This window comes from Odocoileus virginianus, chromosome 23, assembly GCF_023699985.2.
Source record: "Odocoileus virginianus isolate 20LAN1187 ecotype Illinois chromosome 23, Ovbor_1.2, whole genome shotgun sequence".
Classification (NCBI taxonomy): Eukaryota; Metazoa; Chordata; class Mammalia; order Artiodactyla; family Cervidae; genus Odocoileus; species Odocoileus virginianus.
In genome coordinates, this window is record NC_069696.1 from 12,774,190 (window position 1) to 12,787,540 (window position 13,351).

The 13,351-nt window shown below is 52.1% G+C and overlaps 1 protein-coding gene and 1 long non-coding RNA gene across 3 annotated transcripts in view; one reads left to right on the forward strand and one right to left on the reverse strand.

Moving 5' to 3' along the window:
- The window catches only part of ATXN10 (ataxin 10), a 140,777-nt gene extending 129,193 nt beyond the window's left edge, over positions 1-11,584 (forward strand). Inside the window, exons 11-12 of one of the 2 annotated variants that reach the window (XM_070453500.1) lie at positions 10,600-10,787; positions 11,282-11,584. In XM_070453500.1, the coding sequence (XP_070309601.1) occupies positions 10,600-10,787; positions 11,282-11,284 (191 nt within the window). In that variant the 3' untranslated portion in view covers positions 11,285-11,584. Of the gene's footprint in view, positions 1-10,550; positions 10,788-11,281 lie in introns of those variants that run through there. The other variant, XM_070453501.1, reaches the window with a different exon arrangement.
- On the reverse strand, positions 4,769-7,258 carry LOC139030575 (uncharacterized). The gene is made up of 2 exons (XR_011482959.1): positions 7,103-7,258; positions 4,769-6,755 (listed from the first exon to the last, which is right to left on the reverse strand). It is a non-coding gene; the product is annotated as an uncharacterized lncRNA (long non-coding RNA).
- Positions 11,585-13,351: the final 1,767 nt, after the last annotated feature.

A 13,351-nucleotide genomic window follows, 5' to 3' on the forward strand; every position in this document is an offset into this window, starting at 1 on the left:
CCTGCTGTTACAGATGCTGGTTGGTCCCCATTCCCCACGCCGTCTTCCCTCCAAGCCACCCTCCATGGCTCCCAAAGAGAGCTGCCTGATTTTTCTGCTCAGCTCTTTCAGGGGATTCTCATTGTATAAAATATACACTCCTTCTTACAGCCTGAAACTCCTCTGGCCTCTGGCCTCGACCCCTGCTCTCTACCAGCATCCTGCCTCCAGCCCCAGCCTTGCCTAGCTCGTGTCTCCCGTCTTGGGTCCCACACGGCCGGCGCTGCTGCTGTCTCCCCAGTGCACCAGGTGACCAGCTTCTCTCTATCCTGAATTCTTAGCTCAGTCCCCTCCTCAGAGAAGCCGTCTCCCACCTCCCTCATCCATGGTCCTTGTCCTCCTGTGGTCATGCTTGACCGTGTCAGCTTGAAGGTCTGTTTGAGGCTGATGCCCACCTCCTGTCTAGAATGCCACAGAGGTGGGGACCTGGCGTGTCCCGTTAGTTACTGGATCCCCGGCACCGAGCCTTCGTGTTTGTCAGACGAGCACCCAGATGACAGTTAGATCCTGAGAGGCTGGGTATGTGTTAACAGTGGAAGCCTGCGTTTGTATCTAAATTGCTCGCTCTCATTCCAATGTAAGTGTCAAGAAGCATGTTGTTCACAGAGGAGAGCGAAACATGTTGAAGTATTAGATTTCTCAAATTGAGTGAGGTTCCCCCCAAAGTGGGACAGCCAGTACTTTAGAAGTTTTAAAAAGACCTGTATCAAGGAAGAGCTTGAGACGTTAGTATCCCCCCTGCAGCCAGCTTGGCTCAGGTGTCACTGGTGCTTATTTCCAGTTAGTGCTGGAGTCATTTGCACACTCAGTTCCTGCTGGAGGTTGTCTTGACTGTGAGGGGACACCGCAGTGCTCCTCCTCTAGTGAGAATCATCTGTGCGCCCAGCCCTCAGCCCACCTGGCTGTGATCGCAGTGCACGCAGACAGCACGAGGCTTCTGCAGGTCTGTGCCCGTCCAGACTGCTGACTGGTTGCTGCTGCGGGCGGCGGGAGGAGAGGCCACTGTTTGGACTAAGGACAGGCGGTGTGGGCGCTTGGCAGCCGGCACACGCAGTGCTCCGACTCCTGGGGGCCGGCTGGCTCTCGTCTCGCCCGGAAGCCCCCGCGCTGCTTGTGTTCTTCGTGTGAGCCTTTGCGTTTGAGAACTGCTTCTGACCCCTGGCTATGCTCTATTCATATAAAGATGTTGTTAGTACCAGGCAAACAAGAATCTTCCATGATTTAGATGCAGTTACTTGGTTTTTTCTGGGCTTCCCAGATGGCTCATTGGTAAAGAATCTGCTTACGATGCAGGAGATGCAGATTTGATCCCTGGGTCGGGAAGATCCCCTGGAGGAGGGCCTGGCAACCCACTCCAGTGCTCTTGCCTGGAGAATCCCATGGACAGAGGAGCCTGGCGGGCTGCAGTTCACGGGGTCGCGAAGAGTCGGACACGACAAAGTGACTGAGCACACACGCACCTTTCTGCTCTAGACTTTAACTTCATTTTAAACTGCTCACTGTCACTTACAAAGGTGTTTGCGGAGGTCATCACTCTGACCAGTATCTGAGGGCTTACTTTATCTTTTGAGAAAAAGGGACTCTGTTTCAAGTCTTGTAAAACCTGCCACTCCTTCCCCTGATGTATAGGCAGAGCTCAGAAGCTTGCAGTCAGCCTGGCCGGAGGGGACTGCTCTGGGCCTCCTCCAGGTCTCCCCTCATGGGCTGGTCCCCCATTATTGGCTGGTCCCCCCTTATGGGCTGGTCCCTGAGGAGAGCTTAAGGCAGAGGGACGGGGGCTGGAGCCCGTGTCCAGACCAGGCCTGACCCCATCGGGTCCTCCGCCTCCTGGGTCTGTTTTCTCATCATTAGAAGGTTTGGTATCACCTGCCGTGAGTGCTGTGCTGCTGAAGCTGGAGACTTTCTGTCAGTGCCTGGAGTGGCCCTGCAGGTCATCACACCGCTAGTTCTGTTATGCTTATTATTACTGTTATGACTTCATGCAGATAAATAGCAGTGGCTTATGTGAGAGACACTTAATTCCCCTGCAAAGCTTTGCTTACATTGATTGAAGCTAGAAATTTGTTCAGGCCAGCAAGTTCTTTCTTCCAGATAGCAGGGTGCTGTGGACATACCCTCTCCCCTAGCAGCAGGCCCTTGAGGGTCCCTGCCTCCTCGGCTGCTCCTCAAAAGTTTCTCTCCGTCAGAGCCCAGTGACCTCCGGTTACATCACAGCTGCCAGTGGATCCCCTGACATGAGCAGAGCCTGGGTCCTGGCTTCCCTTGAGCAGTTCACTGCATCCAGAAGTCCTCTCCCGGAGGAGGTCTCCCCGGAGCCCGAAGGCTGAGGTGGTGTGGTGGGGGGACTGCCTGTGTGCCGTCGGCAGCATCGCATGTACCGCTCAGCTCTGGCAGGAGAACTGGGGTCCGCCCCTCTTAGTGGACGAAGGCCAGGCGCCCGCAGCATTTACCGCCTCCCCACCCTGTGTGAGCGTGCACACACGCAAGCACACGTTCCACAGAAGGGTCAGGGTGAGCGGTGGCGGCGGAAGGATCGAGGGCCGCGGGCCCTGGGGTGGCCGTCCCTGCCCCGCCCCGTCCAGGCTCATCAGTCTTGACAGGACTGAGCGCCCCCGAGCACACACGGAGCCGCCTGGTGGCCTGGCCCTCTGGTGTGGTTTGGTTAGATGTGGCCTTGCTCCATCCCAGTCTGAGACCTGTTGTGGGGCTGATGCCAGACCGACGGGCAGTCCACGTGGCGCTCTGAAGTGGTGAGATGGTCCCGGAGTGTGTCACGGACAGGATTAGCTTCAGGCCTGGGGGGCCCTTTCCCACAGAGCCTGTGGACGTGAGGCACCTGCCTGACAGCCCCCGCTCACCACAGGGCTTTGGAGTGGGGAGTGCAGGGTGGCCGCGGGCCGAGGGGGGGTCGTCTTCCATGACTTGGCCCCACACTGACAGGCTGCGAGGCGGGGCAATGGTGGCGAGCCTCGGAGGCCGGCGCCTGACCCATATGGGCCCTGAGGGCCCGAGGGCTCATCGCGGCTGGGGCCAGGCGGAGGACAGCGATTCCGCCGTGCCTCACCTCGTGTGACGCAGGGAGCCTGGGGAGACAGCAGGATGGCTTTGGTTTCCAAGCGGAGAGGACCCTTCGAGCTGTGACCGTCCCCCCCCTGTAGGCGGTTGTGGATGGGAAGTCAGCCGTGCGTACCAAGAACGGTGAATGCAGCCTTTGTTTCCGAATCATTCAGACGCAGGCGGGGTGTGTTTCTGTGGTGGACGCTTGTGTGCTGCGATGTTTCTGTGAGAATTCAGCAGCGTTCCCCTTGGCCTCTGTGCCACTTCCTTTGATGTTCTAGTTCCCTGGGCAGCTGGAGGCTGAAAAGGAGGCGCAGCTCTCCGAGCAGAGGCGTTTCTGAGACGACGCTCTGCCACAGTGAAGACTGAGGCTCTGCGCCTTCCGGCAGCACCTGCAAAGCACGAGTGTGTTACTTTACTGTGATTGCGACCTTCAGTTTGCAAATCTGGCGATAATTTGCTCCCCCGCGCTCTTCTCTTGGGGCTTCCCTGGTGGCTTAACTGGTAAAGAATCCGCCTGCAATGCAGGAGACCAGTGTTCGATCCCTGGGTCAGGGAGATCCCCCTGCAAAGGATGTGGCAACCTGTGCCATTCCATATTCTTGCCTAGGAGATCCCGCAGCCCACGGGGCCACGGAGAGGGGACACGGCTGAGTGACGTGTCCCCTCTTCTCGCAGGTGCTTGTTCACTGTATTCAGTAGTGACCGTCAGCTGTGAGCTGGCAATTGAGAGAACACACATACACTGACCTGCACTCACTGCCAGGATGGACTCCAGACCTCGGGCGGTCTGCGTCAGCACGGCGCTGACACACCTAAGCCGCTGAGATGTGCCCTTGGGTTAAAATGCAGAAACGCGGGGGGAAATTAGACCCCAGACACACCAGCATTTCGGAGAAGGAAGCACGGGTGGTCCGTGGTGGGGACTGAACACATGCTGGTTTCCAGCGCCCTGCGAGGGACCGGTACGCCGTCTGCCCAGTGAGGACTCTGACTTTCTGAGTGGGGAGAGCCTGTAGTTTAACTGAGCGAAGTGATGGTTGGAGATGAAGGCAGAGCTTGGATGCAGGTCACCGTGCAGCAGAGTGTCCCGACGTTTGGAGGCAGAGCTCAAGCCTGCAGTTGGGGGTGTGGCTTCTCCTTGGCAGACAGTAGCGGTGTTTTTCAGACTTGTCTCCTCCATGAGGATCCTCTTTCCTGGGTCCTCTGTTGTCGCAGGCAGGTTGCCCACCAACCGAGGGAGCCCGTACCCACCCCGGCCCCACTGGGGCGCCCGCTGTGGTGTGTTTGCACAGGTTCCTCCTCCGGCAGCAGCAGCCTTGGTGTGGCCTGGGCTGCCCTGGCAGCAGTTCAGGAAATGCCTTGTTTTTTTTCCCTCAGAGAGTAAACACTTGGAGAGAAGAGCAGAGGTTGGTTAGGGATCTCCTGCAGACAGGATCGGGGTCAGAGAAGTGAGCCCACCAGGACACGGCCCCCTGGGCACTCGCCGTCTCTCCGACTTGCGTGGCCGGGGGAACGCAGGACCGTTGTCACTTGGCGGGAAGAGCAGTCGCCCTCAGTGTCCTGTTCCCACCCTCGTTCCCTCTGGCTGGAGGGAACTGCCATATTTTGAGCTGTCTTGGTTTTCAGCAACACGAAGCGTTTCGGAAAAGTCTTGAAACAGAACTACTGCTTTGCACTCTGAAAAATTCTGCAGTTTTAATTAGTCTTAAAAGATACTAGCTTAGATGTGAACGTTAACTCCGAAGCATCCTCGTGTTGAGGGAAGTCTCAGGGCAGGTGATGATGTGGTTTTGAAGCCTCACGAGGTGGCCCGGGCGCCCTGTCCTCAGGCCAGCTTTATCCAAGGTGCTGACGTGTGTTCTCTGCCCTGCACAGTGGTGTGCTTGGGAAGTTTGTTAGGTGTGTAAACCCCTGGCTGTACATGGGTTTGTTGTCTAAAAATAATTTTTTAAAATATTCTGCAACCGAAAGGAAATATAGATATTATCTGTAGCATATGTATGTTATGTGCATATTATACATATAATATTAAATATATACACATTATACATCTACAGATATGTTAATATATAAAAAACCATAAATAGATACTACATAGTTTATGTACATACACACATATATCCTGAGAAGTCAGTAAAATCTTCCAGCATTTAAATTGTTTTAGTCTAAATAGCTGAAGGTCCAGTACTCTGGCCACCTGATGTGAAGAGCCGACTTATTGAAAAAGACTCTGATTCTGGGAAGGATTGAAGGCAGGAGGAGAAGGAGGTGACAGAGGATGAGATGGTTGGATGGCATCACCGACTCAATGGGCATGAGTTTGAGCAAGCTCCAGGAGATAATGAAGGACAGGGAAGCCTGGCGTGCTGCAGTCCGTGGGGTCACAAATAGTCAGACACAACTGAGCGACTGAATGACTGCAAACAGTTTAAGTTTTTAGTGCCAGTACTTTGAAAGGTCCATTCGTTCATTCAGTGAGTATTTATCGGTTCCTTCCGTGTTCCGGGGCAGTCTGGCAGACCTCTCCTGTAAAGGGCTCCTTTGAATCAGTGTTTTTGGCGTTGCTGAGCTCTCTCCATCATAGCAGTCCAGCTCAGCTGCTGAGCACAGCAGAGCCCATCGAAGAACCGCACATGCGTGGGTGTGGCTGCGTGCCAGTAGAACTTTATCATGGACACTGAAATTTGGATTCCAAATAATTTTTGTGTGTCGCAAATTGGTATTCCTCTTTGTATTCTTTCCCCCAAGCATTTAAAAACATGAAAACTAGGGGCTTCATGGGAGGTTCAGTAGTTAGGACCTCATTGCTGAGGGCCCAGGTTCAGTCCCTGGTTGGGGAACTGAGATTGCACAAGCTGCATGGCGTGGCCAAAGTAAGTTAGTCAATTTAAAAAATATGAAAACTCGTTAGCGTGCATTCATGCAAAAAACACAGGCCATAATTCCCCCAGCCCCTGTTCTCAGCAGCTTCTAGACACCAAACAGTGACAGAACAGAGTCCCTGTCATCGCGGGGTCCCTGTCCCCGTCACTTGAAGGACTGCAAGTAGCACTGATTCCAGTAACTGAAAGTCCGATGAAAGTCGTTCTCATCAGTGGTCCCAGGATCACTGTTTTAACTCACCTGGCTTGACTTTTTCAGAGTGAGTTTGGCACATCAGTCCTAGCCTAGGTTAGCAGTGTTGTGGCCGTGGGGTCTCTGTCTCCAGTTGCCTCCCAGCCCGCACTCCCCTGCCCTGCCCTGTCTCCTCACCTGCCTGGTGCGAGGTTGCAGGGCTCAACGTGGAGCCGACAATGCAGAGATGATGCACTCATGGCTGCTGCCACTCAGGTGCTCAGTCCAGGGACCGCGTCTCACTCCACCTCTCCAGGCCCCGAGGTTCCCAGGTGCTCAGTCTGCGCGCTCATCACTAGCTCTTTCAGGGCACCACGTGCTCTGATGAGGGCCCGGACTGTGAGTCCTCACTCCGGTGCTGATCGCAGGGTTCTTTGAAGGCAGTTTTGTTACAAACAGGCTCACGCCTTCTGTTTGGAGTAGCTATGGAAACGTTAGAAGCTCTCTTTCTAAAGCCGACCAGACAATGAAGCGCTTGGAGTGTTGGTAGGATTAGAGACTCTGGAAGATGTTTAATTTTCTCCCCCTCTCTTGCTTGCTTTCTGTCTCGGTAGAGAGGGAACAAGAGGGCAATGTGAATATTAACCAGGCCACTTTCATCTCCCTGTGACCCTCTAGGCTGTCTGGGTCTGTGGGGGCGCCCGGCCCGGCCTGGCCCTTCCGGCTCCTAACAAGGGGAGTCATGCATATTCATAAGCCGGGCCCGGGGCTGGGATTCCCTGCTTCTCTTCAACGCAGATGTTGTGAGGGAGCAACTTAAAATTAGGAACTCAGAGCCCGTGGACAGTAGTGCCAGGATGTTCTCACTGGAAATAGACACACGTTGGAGGATATTGGTGTGGTGTTTGGTTTATAGGCGGACAGTACAAACCCCGTACGCGGTACTCACTCAGGTCGAGACGGAGCACACGGAGCACACACCTTCCATGTCTAATCATGCAGGTTGTCCGGCAGGACTTGGTGAAGTCTGCCTTAAAAAGGAAGTAAGGTTGGTTTCACTTAAGACATAAAGAATATGAAATGCACATCTGAGTGAGACCTGTTGGGGTCTCGCTGTTGTTTTGAGTATTTTTCGATTTTCAGCGCTCTGGGAAGTTGACCCCGCCGTGGCTGTGTGGCCTTACCGCCCAGACCCTTCCCATGCTCTCCACTTAACCCATCTCTCTACTCTTTGAACTCTGGTTTCGGAAGAAGACTGAACTGCTTTGGGCTCCAGGGCTGCCCCCGTCAAGTTATGCCAGGAGCCTGCTCCCCGGGAGACTGTGATGGTCACGTTTGTCACCAGAGCCCCGCCTGGGAGCCCCGCCCTCGCCCAGGCGCGCGTAGGGGTGGTCATCAGGACAGCCGTCATTCATCTCACTGTTTCCTCCGCTCAGAGTAGTGACCGTGTGAGCTTTCTACAGGAATGAGCTGGTGAACAGTGGGGTAGGACATTGAAACACCATTACAGGACATCCACAGAATGCGGGGTTACTCCCTAGGTGGACGTGACTGAAACCCACCCTTCTGTCCATCCACACTGGAATTCTCCTGTGTTTTGTCATCCTGGACCTTTTATTTACACGGTCCAGCTTCCTTGCCCTCATTGCATTTATATTGGTTTACTTTCATCTAATCTTACCACCCTGCGGAGCCCTGAGCCAGGAAACCACACCAAGAACAGAAAGGAGAAGCACAGCCCGTGTGGGTCACTGCACTGCCGCCACACCCCCTCCACACGCATACACTCACACTCACACACACGGTGGGTGGGGGGTGATTGCTGCTCGCTCGGACATCAAGCACGTTTCCAGCGCCATGCTTGGAGCAGAGGACAGAAGGTCAGTGAGCCATCTTCCTGGCTTGTGAAGAGCTCACAGGCCGTTGGGGCAGACAGAAGTACCAGCAAATAAGTATGGCTCCCAAGATGTCAGCACAGACATCATCATCCACTGTGTGTCGGGTCTAGCTGCATGCTGAGGATGAGAAAATGGACTCAGTGTGACTCCTTCCCTCCAGAAGCTCCCACACACATAAGCAGATCAGCAGGTGCAGTGTGATGAGAACTGGTAAAGGAAAAAGAAAAAGGGAGAGAATGTTTTGTAACCATGCAGTAGGCGCGCCCAGCTCAAACTGGTGTTGGGGCTGGCCGGGACAGAGCAGGTGGGTTTCCAGGAGCGGGGTCTCAGCTGCCCGCCCTGGGTGGGGAGGGCCAGGTGAGAGGGAGTGAGTCCCAGGTCAGGGCTCGCATTTGCACCTTGCCTGGCAAGGTGATGTTGCCGGAGCCTGGGGTGTCATTTGTCCTGGAACTGAGATCATCTGACAGTCCAAAGCTCTGGAAGACGGCTCTTTCCTCCAGAGACACTCAGCACTGGCAGCTGGTGGTGACAAGTCTGGCATCCGATGCCTTGATTGCAGAGCTAGCCAGCCTTCCAGTTGTGAGGCGCTGTCAATGCATTTATGGGAATTTCCCCTCTCTTTCTTTCAATTAAAGTGAATAACCAGGAAGCTTCAGAAAGAAGTGTTTTGCGCCTGTCATTTAGCATTGGAGAGTTGTCACACACAGGAACTGGAATGCTCCAGGCTTACACACGGTCTTGCCCAGATTCACCCTCAGATATTTGCTCCTCCACTCAGTTCTCTTGATCCCTGCCTCATCTCTTTCTGCAACAAGGGAGGAAATGGGTTTGCATGATGATGATGTCCTGCATGAGAAGTGAATTGTAGTAAGTGATCCCTGCTGAGAAAGTCACTAATGTGTTGAAGGTCTTTGTTGCCGAGGATCATCCTTTTCTCTCTCTCCCGTCACAAAATGGGGGTTTGGTGATTGTGGAGAAGAAGGAGAAGTTCAGCTTGTATGCATTTGAGAGTGTGGATTCATCTCCAGATAAGAGGTACAGCCTTCTAAAGGCCCTGGGCTTTGTCATCAGAGGGTGACAGGTTCTGGCGAGATGAGAGCATTTTCCCACCAAACAGGCAGTTATCTATAGGATTGCATCAGCGACCGTTCTCTGCCCTTTGGAAAAGGTTGGTCATTTGTACCCACCAGTGGTCTTGGTCCGCCTCCAGAGACCAGTGGGTCGTGGTCTCCTGCTGACCTGCAGCCGTTCTGACGGAGCGCTCACGACTGCAGGCCGCGTCAGAGGAACCGGGAGGGAGCAACCAGCAGGCACTTCCTGAGCCCAGAGCCGCCAGCTCCCTGTGTCCTGGCCGCCTGACTCGAGTGGATGGGCTCATGTTCTGCTGGTTTCCTTCGAGGTCAGTGAACTAGGGGCAGTTGGGTTCCCGCGCTTTGTGCGCATGGAGGCCTTTCTGTGTCACTCTCGTGCTGAAGAGAGAAGCCTCACTGCTGAGCCGGGTTTGGGACAGGATCCAGAGCGTGGACTCCTGAGTTCAGGGACCCGCCTGATCACCTTTGGGGGAGCAGATGCCTCGATGTGGCATCAGACAGGCGTGCCTGGGAAACACTGGTAACAAGGAGGGACTCATTTTTCCTGCTACCATCTGTCTGATCACGGGGCAGGGAGGCCTCTGTTTCTTGGAAAAAGTGTTTATTCCATGCTTGGCACTTTGTTCCTTCTGAACCAACAGAGGGTGCCAGGCCCACTGTTCCTCACGTGTCTGTCCCTGTGCCCAAGACTAGAGCAGTTCCATGGAAGGGCGTCACAGTGGCCGCCCAGTGCCCTCCTGAGGTTTCCACTGCTCTCAGTAAGCATAGACCTCAGAAAAGAGCGCTGTGATTCTATGTTCCTCGGAAGTTGTCTGTGTGTGCCATGCCAGACACCATACGCAACACCTAAATCAGGGCCAGGGCACAGTGAGGCACCGCATTCAGACTAAACAGTAAAGCCTTCAAAGGCCTTCTTCGTCTTTAAAATACAGAATGAGGGAAATTCCATGGTGACTCCCAGGAGACAGTTTTTAGCTATAACTGGGCTTGCTTTAAACAGGACGATCTTCTTGCCTGATTCTACTCTAGCATCTTTGTGACTCATTCTGTAATGCTCTTATTCCTTCCCTGGTGGCTCAGTAACAAGCTGTCCAGCACTCACACGAGTGTGTCTGTGTGTGCGCACACACTCCCGCACACATGCTAGTGTTCACACACACACCCCCCCCCCGCCCCGGTGGGGCTGCTCTCAGCCTTTGTCTGCTCCTTTGTTCTTTCAGTCCAGTACCTCTCCCTGCCAGTTGCTGGACACCACACACACAGTGTTGGACACACATGTGTATATGTGTGTCTTACACCTTTTGAATTATTTCCCGCTCTGCATGCATATTCATAGCACATCCTTCAGGAGAAAGTGTTCGTTGATTCTGGGTCTTTAGGGTCATCTGCCCGTCTCCTCCTTTTCTAGTGATGCTCGGGTGAAAGCATGTTGACAGATTCCTTCACTCTGCTCCCAGTTCTAACCCAGTGGGTGGTGTACGCCATCCGAAACCTCACGGAAGACAACAGCCAAAACCAAGACCTGATTGCGAAGATGGAGGAGCAGGGTCTGGCAGACGCATCCCTGCTTAAGAAAATGGGGTTTGAAGTTGAAAAGAGGGGTGACAAGCTGATTCTGAAGTCGACTAATGATACACCTCAGCTGGTAAGTATGCCAGGAGGAGGACTAGTTCCCCTTCAGTCTGTGGGAAGTGGTCCCCACTTCCCTATAACCTTCAAAGTGACATGATTCCTTCATAAGTACATGGGTAGATGTAGTTTGCCTCCTGAGATGGCAAAGAAAGCCCTACATTTAATTGCAAATAACTTTTTGTTCATGCTTTACCTTGCCGTTTTCTTAAGAGAGTTGAAATTTCAAACTTGTTTTAGGGGAAAAAAGAAAAGGCATATCAAAATTTTCATGTGTTCTAAAAATTTCTGGCAGTAATTAGACCTTCTTTAAAAGATAGCTAATGTTGACTGCAATGAAAAGAACAGAAAACTCCTTGTATGATATTGAATGGGTTGTTTCAGGTTTCTTTCCGTTATTTCTATCATTGACCAAAATGCTCTTGTATTTTTTTTCCTTTGATGGTTCTTGTAAATAGCTCTGTTACATCTGCAATTTTGTTCCTTTTTATTTATTTTTTTCCCTCTTAGTGAATGAACTCTCCATCCAAAAATATCTGAATGTTTGGAATCTGTTTCCTGGATCTTTCGCAGTATGTGAAATCGCAAGTGTTTGAAGATTTTATTACGTACACGTTCAAGAATCTGTGAATCTTCTAGATAATAGAGTTAAATGCGTATAAGCTTAAAAGTGAAAGTGCTTGAGTGTCCTGTTGATTCTTTGCTTTAAAAATGTAGCTGTCTGGTTTGCTTCTGTCCCCGTGGAATACAATGTGCGTTTAAGTGATAGATTGTACTTACTGTGGCTGCAGATAATAAATTCCTCTTGCTGAGCGCATGTCCCTTCTTTGGCAAAGACTTGGAGGTTTGCTCAGGTCCACTCGCTCCCTCCCTTCTTTGTCTCCTCTTGTGGCGTTTTCTGGGCTCTGGCAGGCAGCTGAAGTAGTTTCTCACTGTGATTAATTCTAGCAATCGCTTTTCACCCCTTCTGCCTTTCCAAAACATTGACAAGACTCATTTCCAGTTAATTAATTCGAGAGATGGCGAAGAATAGAGGGCTCTCGCTCTTCACTTCAGGTCCTGGGCGCTGTTGTCACTGAGCCCTGTCCCTCTGGAATGTGCGGGAGCCAGCGAGTGAGGGGACATGTGGGCCATTAACTCTTCCCATTCCAGATCACCCTGGACCTAGGCGTCCCCAGGCCCCCGAGGCTTACCAGCCAGTGCCTGCGTCAGTCACTGCCCTGGCTGTAAGCGGGAAGGAAGATCTCACGGTTGTCTGTGTGTGCAGAACCTCAGCATTAAAGGTTCATCCGGGGCTTCCTCAGTTTAAAAAGCATGGGTCTCGGGAAGGCACCGCTCAGCTTTGGCCGGGGCAATGGAACTGCACAAGTAGCTTGGGGGAACGGGCATCTTGACCCGTGTGTGTCGGTGTGCACACACTCAGAGGTAGCTCTGGATCGAACGAGCACTGCAGTCTTTGTAACCACCCAGCTCACTAATGTAATCAGCAAGTGCTCGGGGCGGGTCACCTTGTGGATGCTTAACATGTGTTGTCTTCTGGAACAGCTGTGTTACTGAGCTGAACCATCACGTGAAACCTTGCATGGTTCCTGTTGAACCTTCTGAAATGAAAATGGCTAAGACCCAACCAGAAGTTTTCCAGAAATACTGATTGTTCCAAAGTAAAGTGCTCCTAAGTTTTTGTAGCTGTGCTTAAATTGCTTTGCAGGGAAAAAAAAAACCAGCTAAAGCATGTTAAGAATGAAATAAAAGTTTTCCCACGTGTAGTCTAATGTCTACTATATAACTGAGGAAATGCCAGCTTCTGCGACTGCAGTCATCTATGAATAACGTTTACTTCTGTCCTTTGTGACATTCCGTTGGTAAAGAATCCTTTGCAAAATCCAGAATGCACGAAGCAGCCCTTCTCTTCGGGACACAAGGAGTTAAACCCCTCGTCTCTAACTAGAAGTCTGGCCAAAGGGGAAAGCAGTGGGGGTCCCTTTTCCTTCTAACAAGTCTGCAATAGACACTTCTTTTTTTTCCTGTCTGAATGGATGTGTGCACACCAGTGGCATCACACAAACATGTCGGTATAAGCCATGCAATAACAAACACACATACATCACAGGGAGCCTTGTGAGAATACAGAATGGGATGCGGACTGTGTGTTTTCTAAATAGGAAATGCAGGGCTTGCATAGTGAAAACATGCTGATGGCTGCATTGTGGCCGCGTTTGATGCCTCCCGACACACTAATTCCTGAACACAACAGCCTCCCTGTCCTCTGCCAGGGACTTGGAGCTTCTGAGAGCCTTGTTTTACACGCTACAGAGGATTAAAGCACCACCTCAATCAGTCATTTAGAAGGAGAGGAAAAAAAAAAAAAAGGCAGCCCAGCCTTACAGAATTTGTAAAGAGAGCGGTCCCAGCAAGTTTTGTGACTGTATTATTGCTTTCAAGAGCAGACTGACAAAGCAGTTCAGTTTTGTAGCCTGGTCTGTTCTAAGAGATAGCGGAGGAAGGCCTTTCTGCTCAGCGTCAAATCCGAGGATTTACAGCGTGATGTCTTTTAATACTTTAACAATGGATGTTAGTTTT